This window comes from Cyrtonyx montezumae, unplaced genomic scaffold (genome assembly GCF_038088225.1).
Source record: "Cyrtonyx montezumae isolate F1298 unplaced genomic scaffold, pur_monq_1.0 scaffold_13, whole genome shotgun sequence".
Classification (NCBI taxonomy): Eukaryota; Metazoa; Chordata; class Aves; order Galliformes; family Odontophoridae; genus Cyrtonyx; species Cyrtonyx montezumae.
The window spans coordinates 18853133-18875928 of NW_027071859.1; the positions used below are offsets into that span (position 1 = coordinate 18853133).

The following is a 22796-nucleotide window of genomic DNA, read 5'->3' on the forward strand; positions in this document are numbered from 1 at the left end:
TCTTTAATAACCAGCTGGAAGAAACACAACACAACTGATAACACATACATTAACCACCACCAGAGACTGTCTTGCTGAATGCAGAGAATGCTGGATATGTGGTGACAGAACTACAACTATGGATCACATTTTGCAGGAAAAGAAACAACTACAAATTTTCCTTTGATGGCTTTTTTTTTTTTAAAGGAATCTTTCAGAATAAACATTCCTCACTAACACAAACGAGTCCCTGCAGAGCAACAAATTCAAAATAGATATATAACACAAAGTTGAAAGGGTATTTACTGTCATCGCTTTTCAGTTTTCCTGCTTCCTCTTAGACATACTTTAATAACGAACAGTTTTATAGGTTTATTTTTATTATTATTATTATTTTTAATATTGTTTAAGTCTATTGTTTGGACTCCTGTCCTTATCTAAAACAAATAATGCTTGTTCTTGCAGAAGACCGAAGAAGTACAGTCGTTATTACACTTTGCACTATTGAGACTCCTGTGAAGTTACCTAGTACCACGTGACTTTCTGATCAAAGGAAACAAAAGCATGAAAGACAATACAGAGCATGCTAAACAGAGTTGAAATCATCTAGATGATCACAGCGCTCTGTTTCCAAAAAGAAGGTAGAAAGTCATTATGTTGTTTCTCTTTGGATCCCATGAAGAATAAGTCTAGATTCAATAGTGTTCAGCAAATGATCTATAAGAAAATGTATAATCATTGCTGTAAAGATTTGCAGATGACACCAGGGTTAGCAGGTAGCAGACATTAATGAAGGCAGTACAGGCACGTGAAACAATTCATCATTTACTAATTGAGACATAGTAGAAGAACATTAATGTTAATACTGTCAAAAGCTCAGACACTTAAGAACAAGGACAGAACCAAGGACTATATGCTGGAAAGTTACAGATGTCAAGATTAACTATAGGTAACTGTACTGCAAATAATTCAACATGGTGTCTACACACAATTCTATGGCAAAAAAGTGGATATGAACAGTGGTGTGATTATGAAAGTGCTGAGATTTTAGAGGAAGTTTGTGTGCAGTTTGTGCATACTTGTGTCCAGAAGTGAAAAAAAAAACAACAAAAAACAAATTGACAGAAGGTTGAAGAGAGCCATAAAAACAATCTGAAGACTGTAGAAAACACCTTATAGCAAATAATTTAGAGAAAATTCTTAGGATACCAAAATGGAGGGTGCATTGCAGCTTGATTACCGTGTTCAAATGCTTTCACAGACAGAAAATATTGGCTTCTTCAATCTAGTGAAGAAAAGCATACCAAGAACTAATGGTTCAAAGTTAAATCAAGTCAAATTGAAATGAAAAATAACGCAAGTTTCTAACAGCGAAAGTGACTGAGCACTGAAATAAACAACCAGAGAAGGGGCTAAGTCCTCATTTCTTGATGTCTTTAAATCAAGCTTGCCTGTCTCTGAGGAAGACTTAAGCAAAAAACCCCAAACCAACAAATTGTGCTTTTGTCAGTTTCAAGTTACTGGACTTCACCCTGAAGTACAAGGAAAATTTATGACCTGATATTTAGATGGAGTTATAGAAGATAATCTTATGTCCTTTTCAGCCTTAACCCCCATGAATCTATCATTTACTGAGTGAGGATGGAGAAAAAAAAAAAACTGGAGTGACTTTTGCCATCTGTATAACAATGGGATTCACAGCAGATTGCAAATCACCCAGTAATAAGTATATGTCAGAAACTATCAAGATGAATATATCCTTACATTGCCTTCTAATTTAAAAGTTCAGAGTTATTTAATATTTTACAGATTAATTTTATACTGGGTAATTGAATTAATGTGAAAGGGTTAAGCAGACAGGCTAATGAAACACTGTGCCATGTACTTAGCTTAATGCGGTTGGAAAAATCAATGCACTTTGGTCTGTCAGTTAGCAATCAGAGATTTAATTGAATAACATGTCAAGCATTTTAACTGTTTATCAATGTAAATAGAATCCAGCACTATAGTAATGGGAATAGGCTAAGATGCTTTCCCTGAATGTAAATCAGATTGGAACATGACCTTCATTTTAAGCTCCTAACATGCCAGATTCAGATCAAACCAGCTATCATTATACCCACAGAACTTGGTGACTACTGTGAATCAACTCTATATTCACTTTTGTTTCACTCTCTAAAACATAGGGAACGGGTAATCAGTTTGCTATAATTAGCAATGTTATTTCATTGTGCTTTTAGGTTCACTTCCACTTTACTGTTGTTACTGGGAGGGGAACTAAATTACACACCAATCTTTTACTGAGCCTACATGATAAGTGCTGAAGTCCACCTTGTGCATGAGTACATCAAGGGAAAAAGGGAATGAGAGGAAAAGCAGAGGCCTCTCCTCAGCACATCCCAAGCACAGCTGTACATAGCTCCTTACTCTTCTCTCTTTCACCACTCCTGGGTTCTGGTTTCCTTGTAGAAGCAGCAAGGAAGGGAGATATATCTCCACTGGCTGACCAGACCAGCACCTTGAGTGGTGATGCCTTGGTAATGCAATGTGTCCCTTCCTGTTTGTTTTTTCTTTTTTTCAGTTGCAGTAAGTGCATTTGTTTTTAATAAGATCCAGATGTCTGCAATGCAGGTGTTTCCACCTGACCTACCTGTTTATGCTCTCACAGCAGTCAATCTAAAGACGTAAGTTAATTCTCTCTGTACCACTGTCATCAACCTAAAATAGATTTCTAGAAACAACCAGATGCATAGGGCTGTACAGGTATCTATTTCATCAGAGTATAAAGGTTCTCAGATGGCAATATTGACACTGCTGACATCTGAAGTTAGGAGGAATGAATCCCACCTCCAAGCTTTCCTCAGCAAGCTACAGACAGATACCGCCCTAGAATCTGCTACAGAGTACTAGGTACCACTTTTAGCAGACAGATCGTGCGTGCAGAAGAGAATTATTATACCATTTTTAACCTTGCTTACAGAATCTTCTAGCACTTTCTTGCTGACTTTAGTCTGTTACGTTACCCTAACACACTGCCACCTCAGACGTAATAGAAATTCATTGTGCTGGGTGCTTTACAAACTCAAAATCATACAATCTTATCACAGAAGCATAGAATGTCCTGGGTTGAAAAGGATTTCAAAGATCATCTAGTTTCAACCCCTTTGACATGGGCAAGGTTGCCAACCCCTAGACCTGGCTGCTTAGAGCCACATCCAGCTTTGTCTTGAATACCTCCAGGGATGGGGCATCCACAGACTCTCTGGGCAACCTGTTCCAGTGTGTCACCACCCTGTGTGAAAAAATTCCTCCTAATATCTAACCTAAATCTCCCCCGCCTTAGTGTAAAACCATTTTCCCTTGTCCTGTTACTATCAACCCATGTTAACAGTTGTTCTCCCTCCTGTTTATATGCTCCCTTCAAGTATTGAAAGGCCATGATGAGGTCTCCCTGGAGCCTTCTCTTCTCCAAGCTAAACGAGCCCAGTTTCCTCAACCTTTAATCATAGGAGAGGTGCTTCAGCCCTCTGATCATTTTAGTGGCTCTGCTCTGGACTCATTCCAAGAGCTCTGTGTCTTTCTTGTGCTGGGGGCCCCAGGCCTGGACGCAGTACTCCAGGTGGGACCTGAATCCCTGCATCAAATTGCTTCTCTTTTAAGAACAAACAGATGAGAATATAGGCAGATTGATGTGAGAGTACATAGGCACATCAGTCAGCACAGTAGTTGTCTTAGCACTGTATCTGCTGCTGAGCTTTTGAGTAGCAATACGGCAGTGGTGAAGGAAGGGAAGAAGATAGAAAAACTACTCTGTAGAGATCTGTGGAGGGCACTGTGGGAAAAAGCACAAATGTGTTGATCTGAAAATGTAGCAAATGGGTGATGGAAGCTAGTACCAGAGGCTCAGAGGATGGAGGTACCATCTGTGCACTGAGGACTGAGAAGGCTGGCAAGATCTTGAAAAAGAAAAGCAGCCTTTAGCTGAGGCAACCTATAGCAGCCTACAGTTGATGCAACAGAAAAAGACTTGAACCACAGATTCATTCCTTCTCTATTTTTGTGTAGTCCTCTTCATTTTTAAATATCATTTTTTTCCATTATATATCCTAAATTGAGAAATAATAATGTAAAAGAGAACCACAGCTTGCTTACATATTTTACATACGCTTCATTAAAATGAACACAGACTATTAATTCTACAAACTTAAGCACTCCATTTGGAGACTGTCATTATTAAAGCTCTGTGTTTGGACTTTACTGACTGTGGAGCACTTATATTGTTTTCAAATAATACGTACAATATACAGCTTTTCCTATGATCTAAATGTGGGAAGCACAAGAAATACTTTTAAATCTCTGCTTTTTCTTGATATTTATACAGTATGTTTTCCCCTCGTGTCTTAGTTCATTATATTCAGCAGTTTAAAAAGATAAACCTTCATCTAAGGAAAACATTTTAAAAACTGTTAAAAAACCCCAAACATTATAATTACCCTATTAAAAAAAAAACCCTTCTTAAATACAATGGAAAAGATCAAGTAGTTAACAATTAAGATAAATGTAGCTACACAAACACATGCAATGCAGCCCTCCTTAGATGCAATCTAGGGCTGATGTAATTAACCACAAAATCTACTTAACAAGAAGCTGAGGTTGGCTGAAATATCAGCATTTTTCCAGTTTTAGTTTGCTGTCTCTTCATATTATTTTTTGTTGTTACACTTGATGCGCAGCATGCTGTACAAATGTAACACACACCATTCTACTGCTGCAGACTGTTTCTATGATATACCAGATATTTTATGATACACCAAAGTGAAATATGTTTTCTTCAGTCAAAGACAGCTTAACAATTATCTGCTTTCATGCTGCCTCTCGCTATTTTTTCCCATCCTTGTCTTTTTTGAAAGCCTTTCTTTTCAACATGTCATTTCAGAGTTTCATCCTACAGAGCAGAACCCCCCTGCATTGGTGCAGAGGAGAAAAGCCAGCTGCCATAGAAAACACATTAGGGAGTTTATAACCCTACTGTTTTGTAAAGTATTATACAAATACTGCACCGTTTATGAAGCAGTAACATCCATAGCATTAGAGACTGCTCCCCATATTACATACCCACAAAAGAAAGGCATTAAGGCTATATAGGCAATTTTGAGAATAAAACTCAATTTTACTTTGGGTGCTTACATATAGCAATAACAGTTTCGGACTCATACCCTCATCCCCTTGCAGACAAGCACAGTCTCCGCTGCAGAGGCTCAAAACTACTTCAGCCTCTCCTGTTTCCCTTGTACATGGAGCCTAGGGATGGGGCCAGCACCTACTCAGAGCCCATCTTCACTTCCATTGTGCTGTTGATCCTCCTTTACTAAGTGATATTTAATCAGGTGAACAAGAAATTTAACTGTTGAATCCACACGCAGACTGCTTTCTATTTGATCCCTAAACTTTTCATACTCTTAGAGTCCACGTTCATTCTTAAAACAGAATGTAAAAGTTCCATCCTCCCAGAAGTCTGAAATAAGCTTCTAATACTGTATGTATACAGTACAGTTCAATCAGAGATTCTCTGATGCAAAGTTTGCTATAAAAATGCCTTGAAAATCCCACAGTATTGCACACCCAATATACTGAACAACATTCAAGGAGTAAGACTTCAGGTCTGTATCCTGTGTCACTGACAGGTTGAGCATGAAAACCCAGAGCAATAAATGCTTCATTGCTATGCTGAAGGAGCCATGAAATGTACAACACACAGTGCTCACCAACAGATATTCATTTAATTTTTTTCAGTTTTTGTATTCCAGAGAAATAGGTAATAATCCTGTTCAATTAAACAATAAAAAGTATAGCGAGAATCAGTATTACTTCTTCTAGAGAAGAAACACAGAAAAGTGACTAGGCATTGAAATTTTGGTGTGTGAAAATCTTTGACTGCAAATAGGGTGGTAAACATGGAACCAAAATGCCCTGCAATTTTTAGTATACTGCCTAGCTAATATTATTAGAGAGTAAGTAATGTTTCTTACACTTTTAAACTATATCTTTCTACAGGGTACTTCCAGAAGCTGTTCCAAAGTCCTTCTGCACCTTATGGTTTAGCATAGCATTGTTTGGTGTGTTTGCTTCAGGAACAAGCACACTCCCGTGTGATCACATTTATCTTCAACGACAATCTGCCATCTACCTACTTGAATTTGGTCCAATTTTCTAAACCTTCACAAATCTCAGATTTTACTTTATCCTCCACTCTTTCTAATCTCTTTTAGTGTAATAGTGGTAGGTTTGATAAATATGAGTCGGCTCATATTGCAGGTCATTTACAAAGACATCAGATATCACTGCTTCTAACTTGCTATGCTCTGAAGCATTTCCCAGGCTTGCTTTGTCAGTACCAGTTGATGTCTGCACAAAATATAAGGCTCTTACAGTGGCTGAAGTAAAAAGAAAAAAGAGGGACTGAAAGCAATCTTTTCCTCATTACTGCCTGATTCAAGCAAAGGACATTTTTGACCTAAGAAACTGTATTCACATTCTGGGATTAGATCACTGACAGTACAGAATATTACTGATTAGCAAAGATGCCCAGATCTGTTCCTCTGTATGCAGCTATTTAAAATTCAGCTTAATTCATAGAATTTTTTAATAGTAGATATAGATGGCATTCCACTATTAAATTCTTTCACCACATCTTTAAAAAGTCCTATTCATAATGGAGACCATAATAAAATTATGGTCCTATGGTAACAAAGTGTCCCAATCTGATGTAAGTTACTTCTGTAAGTAATAGCAAAGCAAAATAACACTTCAGACAGACACCACGTTTATGTAGTGACCACTAGCCAAATTTCATTAATATATAATATTTATCCATCTAGAAGACCAAAATAATGTTTCCTCATTATCAAGAATCAAATTTTTTGGAAATCTTAGCTTCTCCCAGTCCATGACTAACCAACAACCCTTAGCACTGTGCGTGATTAATTCTAGAAAGGCTATAAACAAAGCAAACGAAGCATAGGCCCATCTAAAATCACTCTGTGCAGGGGCTTGTATGCACAGACTAGCTCTTCCAGTATTCTCTGCTGCAAACAAGAACTGAGGGACTTTCTGCAATGTTTCTTCTAGTTGGCTTGGGCAGTAGCAGATCTTTACGTAGGTGTGTTAAAAATAAGAGATTGCTTATGCAACAACAGATACATGACCATCACGTCATTACTAAGGTTACACGGCCCATCTGTAAGGGTATGTGGAATGTGAGAGTATTCACATTATCAGATCAAGGACCTTTTCAGTTCAAAGGGATTCATAAGTAACAGAGAAAGCAATAGACAAAACCCACAGCAAGCAATAACAGAGATTATAGTGAGGACTACAGCTCCCCAGTCACTAATTGATGGTCCATTAAGAAACTATAGGCATAGCTTTGGAGATCACCAATCTGGACTTTGTAACTAATGAGAAGGGAGAAACAAGTTCGACTGGATTATGTATACTTGAGGGCGCCTGTGGGACTACAAATAATTTATTAAGGAATGCTTAGGCTGAAAGACAGAAGAAGGGGGAACTGGGGAAGAATAAGGCACACAGATAGGATGAAGGACAAAAGAGATGGGACAATGCACCTGTTTGGATTTTGTCAGGCAGGGCTAGCTGGGGACAAGCAGACCCACAGAGCAGGTAAGAGGGCCCAGTACCCAGGTAGAGATGTCAGCCAGGCTGAGTGCCTGTGCTGATATTCGAGGCAGCTGACAATGTAGGCATGTCTGTGTGCCTAGGAAGTGAAGGCACATGTGTTTTCACTAGTGAGCTGCAGTCACAATCAGCCAGAGATAACTGTTTTATGTGAGTCCTGGTAGGGTTACTCATCAGTGTTGTTAAAGGCAGTGTCCAGTCTGTGGCAGTCCACGTAGACAGCCATGTCACAGAATCACAGAACCAGCAGTTGGAAGGGATCTCTGAAGATCATCTAGTCCATCCTCCCCTTGCTAAAGCACATTCCCTACAGCAGGTTGCCTGGCATCCAGGCAGGTTTAGACTTATCTCCAGAGAAGGACACACGATAACCTCTCTGGGCAGCCTGTTCTAGTGCTCTGTCACCCTCAAAGACAACACTATCTTTAATTATGTGATCTTTATTATTTTTCCATTTTCACTGTACAGGATAGATGACGCTTACCTAATGAGATCCTACGTATCCTTTTTGTGCCGTTACTAGGCCTCATTTACTGCACAACATTCGCATCTCAATCTGAGAATGAAGTGATTAGTTTCCTATGGGACCCATCAATATGGTATGCTTCACATTTAAATAGCATTTTTTTCATCCTCCAGTTATGGGACTGAGGCACAGATGACATCAGTGAAAAATGACAACTACAATTCAGTGCTAGCAAGTCAGGAACTTTAAAACAGGAAATAAGCTGTTAGTTTCCCCAGTATGAGATCTGGTTTAGAACCACAGAACTGTAGGGGTTGGAAGAGACCTCTAGAGCTCATCTAGTCCAACCCCCTGCCAAAGCAGCTCCCTAGCCCAGGTTGCACAGGTAGGCATCCAGGTGGGTCTGGAACGTCTCCAGAGAAGGAGACTCCACCACCTCTCTGTGCAGCTGTGCCACTGCTCTGTCACCCTCACTGTGATGAGGTATCCTTCCTAGAGGATACAGATCTAACCCAGATTCTCCCAGCCTGCATACACCTGCCTTAGCCATAACACCATTTTTTCTGGACCTGATACTCTTTAGCATGATGCTGCACTCCTATTTTTTTTCAGTAATGAGAAAGAGGTATGAAAGAGATATATACTTGCCTACCACTAAAACGATGCCTTGAAATAATTTATACCTGACAAAATAATACAAAAACAAAGTAAAAACACATGCAATATATATACCTGCCAACAATGTATCTTCAAGAACATGTTGGAAGAGATAGTTGTCCCCATCTTTGTGATGAGGAGACTAACATACTAAGATACAAGATGGCTTCCTTTGTATCATCTACCGGGATCACTCAGCTGAGAGAAGAGTCCCTCACTTACAAAGCACTGTTTTCCTCAGGATTTGAAAATATTTTGCAACTATGCGAAAGATATTATTTATTGTACATCTACAGAAAGATAAATGCAGGTGCAGAAGGACTGCACAGTAACCACAGAGAGAACAATGTCCTATAGTTCTGCAGTCAGCGAAGCCCACAAACGAGCACGTTGGGCAACAGAATCATTCTTAAAATGACGTCAAAACTCCTGTATAATTCCAAAGAGTACATACATGATGTAGGTGTAGAAATTTATCTGCTTCCATAATTTATCACTTTATTCAGCAAAAATACAGTCTTCAAATGCATTTTTCCTGAAATTTGCATAAAAAAATACATTTCTGTTTTTCAAGTAGACATCTATATCGAATACACAAGAAAAAAATAAAGAAATAAAACTTACAGAAAGAAACTGTCAATTTCTAAACACAGAAATTTCTGTATTTCTAGAACAAAATACTTGATACAAACTTGGATCATTTTAGATTAGGCCCTTATCCCAAAATGAAATATACAAACTCATCCAGCTGAAGATTCAGGCCATACAGCATATGTACAGTCTTGATCAATAACACAAACCATATCTGGCTGTACTCTGCTTATTAGGCTTCTGGAGTTTGTAAAAATAAAAAATAATTCATTTACCTGAAGATGTAGAATATACGTATATTGACACTGCTCTTTCTGAATAATTGCTACTTGGTTAAGTGCTCGAATATTGAATTTTAACCCTGCACATACAGACACAGGTAAGGCTTTATTTCTTGTTCCTCACAGGAAGGATATCTGTAATCCAGTAGTGAAACAGAGTAATGATGAACTTGGTATGATCTGAAACAAAGAAAAAATATTTCTCCTGAAACATCTTTATGATATTTCTGAACATTAAAGAAAAAGAGTTGTGTGAACATCTATTTTCATCCCACGTTATCATTTCTGTAAAAGCAATACAGATATTTGAGAGATTTAAGGCTAATATATAGGAATTTCTGGATAAACAGGAGCATTTTCTTATAGGATGTCAGTTATTTGTATGAGGTACAATTTTGGCTTATATATTTGAATGCCTTTTTATTATGGTTCACTGTTTCAGAAGAACAGAGATTTAAATGACATGATCATATGAGTAAGGCTAAAAGAGTGCAGTCTTCTCCATTTCTTTCTGCAGAGCAACTTCACAAAATTCCATCTGAAAATGAGAATTCTTGTATTAAATGCTGCATTAAAGCCCTAAAATTTATGTTTTAACTCAAGGATCATCTATTTAACTTTATTTCTTTTTAATGATAGAGATTTCTGCATTGCTTATCGTATAACACCACATTTAAGATGATTTTATAAGATTATGTTAATACAGCTTTCACATTTAATTTCCTTTTTCTTTGAATGCTCATTCAGAAAAAGAAAAAAAAAGTTTAATTTAGTCATTTCACGCCTTCTGTGCATCCAGCCTGCTTATTGTTGGCACACAGCAAGTCTATTACTTCTGATGTGCAAAATGTATCCCTCACACAAAGGAGACATATATATAAAGGACAACTCTCTCTCTCTCAAAAAAAAAAAGACAGTTAAAAGAAGCTTCTAGCTCACCTCTGAGTGATAATTTCCCAGGCAACAAGGGAAGAATATATTTGAAATTTGACACTAACCAGCAAAGGGAAAATGTTAATAGACAATGAATGAAGTTGATAAGCAGAAACAGAATAAGTTTATAAATTAGGAGATAATTACTTTTTTTTTTTTTTAATTAGTTGATCACCTACACTTTAATAATTGATGTGAAATGATAATTAAGTAGCTCTCATTTCAACCAGCTTCTAACCAGCAAATGGAGTATTACTTTCAGCTGAATCTCTGCTTTTGCCCACTCTGCTGTGGAGGATCTTGAAGGCATCTGGCTGTCTTCTACAAATGGCCACAATTTCTGATTTGGACCTGCAAAGCTCCCATTGCTAGAAATATGTGCCTATCTGAGTTCTAAACATTCTCTTCCCTATGTTTTTAGAAGACTGTAGGTAGAGCTAAGTATTTTTCATTGAAGGCTACAAAATAAATGGAAATACTAAATAGGATTTTTTTTCGTTTTAAACTTGAACAGCAATACTTCAGATAACCATTTTCAAAGAAAACTTTTTGACCAGCCTCAGTTTTGCACGGTCACTGATGGATAAGGTAATTACTCAGATGTTATTTATGAGATGATGACAACTGGACAGATCAACCAGTACTTCTTAATCATAGATGTTCCTGTGCTTTTCAAGCATGTTTTCTCTCTTGAATGAAGGACTAAAGATACTACTGTTGATAATTTTTCAATCTCCTTAGCAATTTACTCTTCCTGCAAAAAATTTCTGACTCTATTGCAAACATGCATGGCTGCAAAAACTGACATTCAAGAACTTAAGATAAATCAGTGGAAGAGTAATTAAAAAAATAAGAATTATATAGCAACATGTTTACTTTGTGAAAGATAGAAAAGTAGAATGCACATGTATATGAAAGAGATGGGTCACTTCTCACTGTTTTTTCCTGCTCTTTCCTTCCTTGAACTAAAGGCAAAACTGAACAAAACATAACATCCAATACTACTGCTTCAATGCTGGCACACTAAGTAGAATCGTAGCCACAGGAAAAAGGGCTACCTTACCAGCTGTGAACTGTAGGAAATAAAAATGATTAATTTTGTACAAATAAGGCTAGAATTAAGAGAAAATGTTATACTTTGACCATGTTAAGAAGGAATAACCTTTCCTTCCTGGACATTACATCCCAGTAAAATTAATCAAAATCAGAATAAAGGGCAAGGAAATCACATCAACTTGCAAAAAAATCAAGATTTCTAATAAGTAGTGTACATGCTTATCTCCATAAAAAGTCCTATCCTGCATTTCTATAACGTGAACTTGAATCAGCTGAGACAACAGATCTTTTATAACTGTGACTTTTATCACTTGCTCATTGGGAAAGAAATGTAAAATGTTAAAAACTGCGCAAAACTACTGACTACCGAACCAAAGATAGGAAAAATAAATGTATAATTAAATGACTAATTCAAGGAAAAATTTTAGAGCATTATATTCTCATTCAATGAAATTCCTCAATTACTAATTGAATGTATTGCTAAACTTGGCTGAGCCAAATTAATATTTAGCAGGTGTTTAATTATCTTTTATTAATTCATAACAATATCACAGAATTGTAAAATCCTTTGGGTTGAATCCTTTAAGATCATCCAGTTCAACCTCTCTGCAGAGGCAGGAACACTTCCCTCTAGACCAGGCTGCTCAAAGCCCCATCCAGCCTGGCCTTGAATGCCTCCAGGGAGGGAGCATTCACAACCTCTCTGGGCAACATGTTCCGGTGTCTCACCACCCTCACAGTAAATAATTTCTTCCTGATACCTAGTCTAAATCTACCCTCTTTCAGTTTAAAGTCATTTCCCCTTGTCCTGTTGCTACATGCCCTTACAAAAAGTCCCTCCCCAGCTTTCCTGTAGGCCCCTTCAGGTACTGGATAGGCCACTATAAAGTCTCCTGGGGCTTTCTCTTCCCCAGGCTGATAAGCCCCAGCTCTCCCAGCCTGTCACTTGTAGGAGAGGTGCTCCAGCCCTCTGATCATCTTTGTGCCCCTCCTCTGGATGCACTCCGACAACTCCATATCCTTCTTCTTTTGGGGGCCCCAGAACTGGACACAGTACTCCAGGTGGTGTCTCATGAGAGCAGAGAGGTAGAATCACCTTCCTTGACCTTCTGGTCACACTTCTCTTGATGCAGCTCAAGGCTGCAAGCACATATGTTGGCTCATGTTGAGTCTTTCATCTACCAACACCCTCCATATGCTTCTCATAAGTTCATAAGTTCATAAGGTTGGAAAGGACCTATAAGATCATCTAGTCCAACCATCCTCCTATCACTATCTCTACCCAACTACTAAATTAAGTCCTTTAGCACCTCATCTAAACGCTTCTTGAACAGCGCTAGGGATGGTGCCTCAACCACCTCCCTAGGCAGGCCATTCCAGTGCCTGACCACTCTTTCAGAAAAGAAATGCTTCCTCAGGTCTAATCTAAGTCTTCCCCGGCGCAACTTGTGGCCATTCCCTCTCGTCCTGTCGTTATTTATCAGGGAGAAGAGGCCCACCCCCTCCTCACCACAACCCCCCTTCAGGAAGTGGTAGAGTGCAATAAGGTCTCCTCTGAGCCTCCTCTTCTCCAGACTAAACAATCCCAGCTCCCTCAGCCGCTCCTCATAAGACTTGTGCTCCAGACCCCTCACCAGTTTTGTTGCCCTTCTCTGAACACGCTCCAGGGCCTCAATGTCCTTCTTGTAGTGAGGGGCCCAAAACTGAACACAGTACTCGAGGTGCGGCCGCACCAGAGCTGAGTACAGGGGGATGATCACCTCCCTGCTCCTGCTGGCTACACTATTTCTAATACAGGCCAGGATGCTGTTGGCCTTCTTGGCCACCTGGGCACACTGCCGGCTCATGTTGAGCCGAGCATCAACCAACACCCCCAGGTCCTTTTCCTCTCTACATTCTTCAAGCCATTCTGCCCCAAGCCTATAGCATTGCATGGGGTTATTGTGGCCAAAGTGTAGGACCCAGCACTTGGTCTTACTGAACCTCATCCCATTGAGCTCAGCCCAGCTGTTCAGCCTATCCAAATCCCTCTGAAGGGCCTCCCTACCCTCAGGCAGTTTGACACATCCTCCCAACTTTGTGTCATCTGCAAACTTACTGAGGGTACACTCAATTCCCTCGTCTAGGTCATCAATAAAGATATTAAACAAGATGGGCCCCAAAACTGACCCTTGGGGGACACCACTCGTTACAGGATGCCAGCTGGACTTAACTCCATTAACCACTACCCTCTGGGCACGGCCCTCCAGCCAGTTCTCCACCCAGAGAACAGTGAACCTGTCCACACCACGGGCTGCCAGTTTCCTTAGGAGAATACTGTGGGAGACCGTGTCAAAGGCCTTGCTGAAGTCCAGGTAGACTACATCAACAGCCTTTCCCTCATCTACCTGTCTGGTCACCCAGTCATAGAAGGAGATGAGGTTGGACAAGCACGACCTGCCCCTGGTGAACCCGTGCTGGCTGGGTCTGATCCCTTTATTGCCATGCACGTGTCGTGTGATTTCCCTCAAGATCATCATCAAAGTTATGTTCCATAACTTTCCCTGGTACCGAGGTCAGGCTGACAGGCCTGTAGTTCCCCGGGTCTTCCTTACGGCCTTTCTTGTAGATGGGAGTCACATCGGCAAGACTCCAATCTTGTGGGACCTCTCCAGATAACCAGGAATGCTGATAGATGGCAGAAAGTGGCTCGGCAATCACCTCTGCTAGCTCCCTCAGCACCCTTGGGTGGATCCCATCTGGCCCCATGGACTTGTGGCAGTTCAGATGGAGGAGTAGATCTCTGACCATCTCTGCTTGGATCACAGGGGGTGCATTATGCACCCCGTCCCGGACTTCCAGGTCAGGGCAAGTACCATGTGGACAACTGTCCTGTCTATTAAAGACAGATGTGAAGAAGGCATTGAGAACCTCAGCCTTTTCCTTATCATCTGTGGTTATATTGCCTGCCTCGTTGAGTAAAGGAGGGAAATTTTCCTTAGTTTTTCTCCTGCTGTTAATATATTTGTAAAAGGGTTTCCTGTTCTCCTTTACAGCAGTAGCCAGCCTAATTTCAAGCTGGGCTTTAGCATTTCTAATTTTCTGCCTGCAGATCTTGGCACGTTCTCTGTAGTCACCCCAAGTAGCCTAACCCATCTTCCAGAGGACATAAACTCTCTTTTTCTCTCGGAGTCTCAACAAAAGATCCCGGTTCATCCACACTGGTCTTTTTCTCCTCCGGCTTGACTTACGGGACTCCGGGACTGCCTGCTCCTGTGCCTTTAAGATTTCCATCTTGAGGAGCATCCAGGCTTCCTGGACCCCTTTATCCCTCAGGAGCAAGTCCCAAGGGACCCTTGCAACAAGTGTTCTGAACAGGTCAAAGTCTGCCCTCCGGAAGTCCAAGGTAATAGTTTTGCTAGTCACCCTCTTGACGTCACCCAGAATAACAAACTCCACCATTTCATGGTCACTCTGGCCAAGACAATCTCCAACCTTCACATCCCCTACTAGTCCTTCCCTGTTAGTGAAAAGTAGGTCAAGCAAGGCATCTCCCCTGGTAGGCTCTTGCACCAGCTGTGTCAGGAAGCAATCATCCACACATTCTAGAAATCTCAAGGACTGCTTCCTCTGCGCAGTATTGTATTTCCAGCATATATCAGGGAAGTTGAAGTCCCCCATGAGAACGAGTGCTGGCCATCGTGCAACATCTACGAGTTGTTTATAGAACATCTCGTCTATTTCTTCATCCTGACTAGGTGGTCTATAACAGACCCCCACCATGATGTCACTCCTAGAGACTATCCCCCTGATCCTTATCCATAGACACTCTACTTTGTCATTTCCAACCACTAGCTCTTCAACATCAAAACACTCTCTGATATAGAGAGCTATGCCACCACCCTTTCTTCCCTGTCTATCCCTTCTGAAGAGCTTGTAGCCATCAATCCCAGTATTCCAGTCATGGGAGAGGTCCCACCATGTTTCTGTAATAGCCACAAGGTCATAGTTAGCCTGCCTCACAATGGCTTCAAGCTCTTCTTGTTTATTGCCCATGCTGCGTGCATTGGTATAGATGCACTTCAGCTGAGATATCTGCCTCGCCCCTTTTTCCAGCACAGCCTCCTTAGGCTCTTTACTGGTGAGCCCTGTTTTATCCCCTTCCCCCGTCATAGCTAGTTTAAAGCTCTCTCAATGAGTCCAGCTAGCTCCTGTGCTAGGATTCGTTTCCCCCTTTGGGATAGGTGCGTCCCATCAACAGATAACAGGCCAGGAGCCGAGTAAACTGCCCCATGGTCAAAAAACCCAAAGTGTCTATCTCTACACCAACCTCTCAGCCAGTTATTCATCGCCTGTGTTTTCCTAGCCCATTCTGTGTCCTTCACCGCCCCAGAAGGTATGGAAGCAAACACCACTTGTGCTCCCACCCCTTGAACTAATCGCCTTGATCCCCTGAAATCTCTTTTCATAGTTCGCAGACTTCTCTGAGATATTTCATTGCAGTCTGCCTGAACTACGAGTAATGGGTAGTAGTCGGTGGGGCGTATCAAGTCCGGGAGTCTTCTAGTAATGTCCCTGATCCGAGCCCCAGGGAGACAGCACACTTCCCTGCGGTTTGGATCTGGTCTGCAAATGGGGCCCTCAGTTCCCTTTAGAAGGGAGCTCTTCTAAATCCCACCCACTACGATCCCACCCACTACGATCACCTTCCTTTCTTTCTTAGTAGCAGCAGTCTCAATGCACGGAGGTGACTGCCTTGCCATTGGTGACCTCCTGCGGGAATCTTCCTGCACTTCACCCCTTATCACCTCTTCAACTTCCAATGCTGCAAATCTATTGCTTAGGGGTATCTGGGGACACTGGGGAGGCAGAGGGGGAGATCGCCCACGGTACCGAGCAGGGACTCTCTGCCAGCCCTCTCTATCCCTCAGATATCCCCCTTCTGCCCTACGGGGACAGGTCAGGGAGTCCACCACCAACTGTGGGGGATCTCCCTGGTACCTTTCTCTCTGGCACTCTAGGGAGTTACTCCACCAGTCAATCTCCCGCTCACAGTCCCTGATGGCCCTCAGTCTCTCAACCTCCTCCTTCAATTCAACCACCATGTTAAGCAGATCTTCCACCTGCTCACACCTTGCACAGGAGAACTGCTTAGCACCCTCATCTAGTAGTAGCAGGCTCTGACACTCCTTGCAACCAGAGACCTGTGTAGCCACACTTCTAGGCAGACCTTCTGTCTGGGTCGCCACAGCCTTCTTAAGGCAAGCCCTCTGTCTTGTAGAGACCATGGCACAAAAAAAATAAAAACAAAGAAATGAAAAAAAAATTGAAAGTAAATAAATAAATAATAGTTTATAATAATAATATATATATATATATATATATATATATATATGAATTGTAATGTGATAATTCGCTGCCCTCCCTGAGCCCTTCAGGGATATACCCCTTCAGCCCTATTCAGCTGAGGGGTATGGGCGAGGGCGCTGAAACCCTGGCAACGCCTATGCCTCGTTAACGCCTACCTCGTTAACACCTGTGCCTCGTTAACGCTTCGTTAACCTCTCGCGAGAACAACTGTTGGGACTGCCTGCTCTCGGTTCCCGAGAGACTGGAACCTCCTGAAAACCCACCCTGTACCTCAATCAGCCACTGCAGCTCCGGCTGTGCCGACTTCAAAGCAGTTGATCACGAGGACTGAGCAGTACTTCCGGGTTCTGACCGTTTTAGACCCCCTGCCGTTTCCCTGGCAACGCCTATGCCACGTCAGCCTCTCGCGAGAGAGAGCTGCCGGGGTCTGCCGGGACTAGCTGCTCTCACTCGGCTCCCGAGAGACTGGAACCTCCCGAAAACCCACCCTGTACCTCAATCAGCCACTGCAGCTCCGGCTGTGCCGACTTCAAAGCAGTTGATCATGAGGACTCAAATCTCTTCTCCATAGATAAGCTTTTCTCAAGCCCAGCCTGCATTTGTCCTTGGGACTGCTCCGAATAATTTTTTCTTACACTGTTGTACATCATGAATACCAAATAACTAAGTTACACCACTGTGAATCTGGCACAAGATTAGAATTGAGCCCAGAGTGACAGGACTCACTGCAAGAAAAATCAACTGAAAAGTTTCAGGTTGTATCAACAAAAACAAAGATTAATTAAAAAAATAACACACACACACACACATCTGAAACCCTTCAGCAAATTGTATTCCAGTTTTTTTAAGTGACAGATACACACATCTGACAGTCACCATAACTGTATGATTCTTATTTGCTTCTCTTTTCTCCTCAATTTGATATTTCTGCTATAGAAAAGGAAACAAGAGCGGCTTGTCCAGAGGCTGCAAAACTAGCAGAATTCCTGCCATCTTCAGCAGAATTTGGGTAAGGCCTGAAAGGAATATCCTGAATGTGGTCACTTCAACAGTTCCACTTGGATTTAATCAATAGAAGCTGATTTAGGTCATTTAATTAGGGGAGAATTACCATTACCACTACTCCTGCCGAGTCTTGCTTAGTTTGCAAATGTGTATTACATCTGACAAGACCATTTGAAAAGAATATCATAAAATCTAGGCTTGCAACTACTTCTTGAATTGAGTTCTTGAGTGCAGAAAGGATTTTTTTCCATGCATACCTGGATGCTTTGTATCTAGTAGAACCTTGAGGGCTTGCCATAATCCTTTTTTATATCCTAAAGAATCTGTATTTAATTCTTGAAGTTCTTTTCAAAATTTACAATCCATGAACTCTACAGGCAGGAATTCTCTTTTGTGTATTTTTACAATACATAGCATGCAATAGCTTCCAATCTTAGCTAGGATCTTTGGCCACTATAATGAAGCACATTATATAATGGCTCTGCAAACAATACTCCCTTCCTTCTATGCAATTGCTAAGCATTTGATGGCTGTGATTTTAAGTATAGCATCATAGAATCACAGAATGGTTTGGGTTGGAAGGGACCTTTAAGATCATCTAGTTTCAACTGCCTGCTATACGCAGGGACAACCTCTCACCAGACCATGTTGCTCAAAGCTTCTCTTGATGCAACAGAAAATTACTCTGTTAATACACTGCTGCCATCTGAGTCATAAAAGACTAAGAGCACTATTCAAAATGGCTGAGATTCTCCTGAGCCACAGCAAGTGCTCTCAACTCTGATTAAACATTTTGGGAGGCAAGAAAGTTCTGTACGTCTTGTAGATGTGGCTGATGCTGCAACAAATGCACTAATGATAAGCAAGAATGAGTGTCTGAACGTCAACGATTTAAAAAATAAATTATTATGGATGTATGAACTACATGCTGGTCTCACATTCATTTGAGGAACTTCCAAGAATAAATTATATTGCAATTACAGGGGTCATAACAGAGAACAAAAGAGCATGAATTAAATCAGGCATGTACCTTGAGAATGAAAGGGTTTAGTAAAAGAATAATTTTTCTTTTCACGAATGAAGTTATTATGCTATTTTTTACACAGACTTCACTTTTTTCATTATCAATAGTATTTTTTAGTTACTTAAAACTGGCATTTATATTTAAACAAAAATTAGGCTCTAAATCTAGCTTTAGCATGCAAAAATTTCTATTTTAAAGAAGACAGCAATATGGAAATTAAATCATTGCCCTTATTGATTATTATGTAGCTAAAATTAATCCTAAACTGGATGAGAGAAATCTCTTAAAATAAACAAGTTAATTCTAGTGATTTAAAAAACCTATAAAGACAGCGTACTATGAATATTCTTTAAATATTATTACATCTAAAACCAGGTAACATTAAAAAAAATGTTTTAAGAATCATAATCATCTTGTACTCTTCAGCCTCTGAGGAATATGGGAAATCTCACAACCCAACAATAAATAGGGGGAATTGTTACATTTTCTGTGGGAATGATGCTTTCAAATCCTGTCTAAGCGAAGATTTACTAGTTTGCAATTATTTACAGCTTCCCAATACAAAAATCTGTGACAAATCCGAATTTTAATCCACACAAACAAAGAACATCAGTAAATGGTCATGAGTCAACAGTACATACCAGGAGGCATCATGGAATGTTCTTGGAATTGTTTCAAAGCATCCTTCAGTCTCTCAATATCCTGTAGCAATACAAGGGATTTCAGCCGATGTAGAAGGGTTACATCTGAAGAAGATATGCTGCGAGATTCAAGACACTGCAGAAGTCCCTGAGCAGCTGCTGAAGTTACAGTAGAATCCGTGCATTTTGATTTATCTGGAAAAACATTGGGAAAAAACATTAAGAATATTCAACGAGCATTTACACAGACGGCATCTTCCTTTTTAGTACAACTACCAGCCAAACATCATGCATTGAACAGCTTGCTCTATTTGTAATTAATTAGTTAAACAATTATAAGATAGGAAATGGTTAAAAGGATGACAGAATTCACCATGACACGAAATCACGAGGAATCTCAGTTTGGTACGAGGAAGGTATGTTGTGAACTGCACCCCAAAGCCTTTGCTTCTTACACTGTGCACACTGTAAAAATGCCCACATTTGCAGAATACTTGTGAGGTACTTCTGTAAATCACTTCTGGAGGCATCCAAAGATCTTGTTACTTTAATGTTTTTATTTAAAAAGCGGATGTTACAGCATGCAACATGGCAGACAAGGACAGACGTGGTCTCTTCAGTGCTAAAGCATTAATTAATTATTCCATTTCAGAGCCAGTGCAATGTCCCTTTAACCAGACTCCCTTTAAACTTAAATTATTCCTTTTCTTTTTTTAACCAGCAATCCGAGTTATAAGAATAGGCTTTTCCAGACTCAGCTTTCTGATTTTAGTACAAGTACAATCATTTGAAAATGCTGCTAAAAACAATGGCTTCCAATTTTATCTAAAAAAACTGGATAATGTCAGTCACTCAGCTAGTAAAGGCAAACAGCATGATGCCAGATCAATATATATACTAGGAGTCCACCAACAAGGAAGTTAGTCACACTGACTCATGGATGCAACACCTTACCTGGATATGTTTTGTTCAAATTTCTACATGTGACACAGATGTTCAAAACTGACCAGTATTCTGCTCTAGGCCTTGCATTAACAACAGAATGGTTAACTGAGTTTGCAGTTTTACTCCGTTAGCCTAGAACTGCACTACTGCACATGCAAATACTGTAGGCTACATTTACTTAGCCATACAATGAAGTAGTAAAATTATTATTTCTGATGATGGCAGCACATTAGCCAGAAAGTAGGATGTCTTTCAAGTTCTAGACATCATATAAGACTTGACACAGCAGAAATATTTTAACAGTAAGCAAAGAAAATTCAACGCATAAATCTTGAGATAAAAATTAGCATGAAATCCCTCATGTCATCTTAGCAGGGCTTTTAAAGTAATTCTGTAGTCGAAAGATGAATTTTATGGGAGTAGAGGCTGACAGCTCTAACTTAAGGTGGGTCACACAGGTAGGTAAGCTGTTTAATATTCTTCATGTAGCCCCACAAAGACAGTGTTACCGTAACTGTGAAACCATAACAGACAGCCAAGGCCATGCACTTTGAAAATATTTTCACTGCTTTTTTTTTTTCAGTTTTACAAGACAGTTATCATTTTAAAGCTATGTTCTGAGCTAAGGAACACAATATCTTGCCTTTGAGAAAACAGATTTACTTCTAGAAGACACCAAGAGAATCTGGTGTAAGTACAGATAACTGTGATACTTACAATTAAAACATAATTATTTCCGGAATGCATTTACAACATTATACAAAGCATCACACACAAAGCTTTTTTGGAGGGCAAGGGAAGAAACATATTTAGCTATAACTGTAAGAACTTTCCTGATTTTAGTGGCCAGAATGCATGTGCAATAGGCCATTAGGGATCGTATTCATGTAATCCTATCTAAAGTGCTACAGAAAGTGCACTAAATATCAGTTGACATTCGTTTCACAACTACTTTATGAAAATATACATTCCCAATGCCAACAATATCTTCCTCTTTCCTTTGGATCCAAGCTGTCTAGATTTCATTACACATTTACAAATAAACCTCCTCCTAGGAAGGAGAGCTTTTTGAAAAGTAAGTTGGTTTGGAGACAATAAGCACGTAAGCAGTTTAGAATTGCAATTACTGCCTTCATCTGAATGTTTCTGAAAGCAGGTAACCCTTCTGGATGTTTGCTTTCAGAGAAAAGAAGAATTTGGTCCATGTTAACCACTACACTTACTCTGAGAATGCTGGAATATTTTAAAAATGAGAAAGAAATATTGTGTATATTTTCAAAGACAGAGAAACAAGCAATCAGGACCACAGTTTTTTATATTGATGTGGTTGTTATCTTGCACACATCAGAAAATGGGACAAATGCTCATTATCTGCATGAAGTTACAAGTTCAAAAGATACACTTCTCAAGTAGGCTTGGCCCATTCTACAGAAAAAAAGTAGTGCACATCTATTTTCCACAACGTGGCAATATTCACAGAAGAAAAAAGAAAAAGTAATACATACTGTCAGCAAAATAAATTTGCTGTGTTGCCTGCAAGAAATCCAGAATGCTATCTGCCTTCTCATCTATGTCTTTCAAGTCTGCTGTTCCTTCTCTGTTGTTTTTGTCAGGCTGATATGTAAAATCCACACCGGTAGTTTTTGTTAGCAAGCCAGCTGCTCTCATTTTTTCTTTCTGTCGCTTCTTCTTCATTTTTCTCCTTTTGTTTTTGCTGATTTTGGGACTGTCTATCTGCTGCAGCTGTAAATTATCTCGAACAAGAGCCTCCTGCATTCCAGATTCTACTTGTTCTCCATGTAAAATATTAGAGTCTTGTAAACTGTTGTTTAGTTTCTTTCTTCGAATGCGTCTTCTCTTGGTCTGTACTTGATGCTCCTCATCTGCAGATTCAAAAACAAAATGATAGCTGTAAATAAGAAGACTGTAATAAGCATTTTGCAACTGCATAAAATGATATATTACTCCTTTCAAATTTTGGGACATCTGAGTGGCTCTAACCTTACTTTTATGATTAGAATGCCTTTCAGTTCTACAATGTCAAAGCCAATTTCTATGAATGCATTAAGAAAAGCTTTCCTCCCTTCTACATTCAATAAAGACTGCATTCTCCTTCATGCTACGTACTTCAGATTATATTACAGATAATATGGTCCTACACAGAGAGTGAAGCC

At 40.0% G+C, this 22796-nt stretch overlaps 1 protein-coding gene across 2 annotated transcripts in view; it reads right to left on the reverse strand.

Moving 5' to 3' along the window:
* ERICH1 (glutamate rich 1) overlaps positions 1–22796 on the reverse strand; it is a 98814-nt gene that overhangs the window by 17635 nt on the left and 58383 nt on the right. Inside the window, exons 4-6 of one of the 2 annotated variants that reach the window (XM_065730786.1) lie at positions 22128–22505; positions 19678–19872; positions 9279–9849 (exon numbers count right to left, since the gene is read on the reverse strand). In XM_065730786.1, the coding sequence (XP_065586858.1) occupies positions 9776–9849; positions 19678–19872; positions 22128–22505 (647 nt within the window). In that variant the 3' untranslated portion in view covers positions 9279–9775. Of the gene's footprint in view, positions 1–9278; positions 9850–19677; positions 19873–22127; positions 22506–22796 lie in introns of those variants that run through there. The other variant, XM_065730787.1, reaches the window with a different exon arrangement.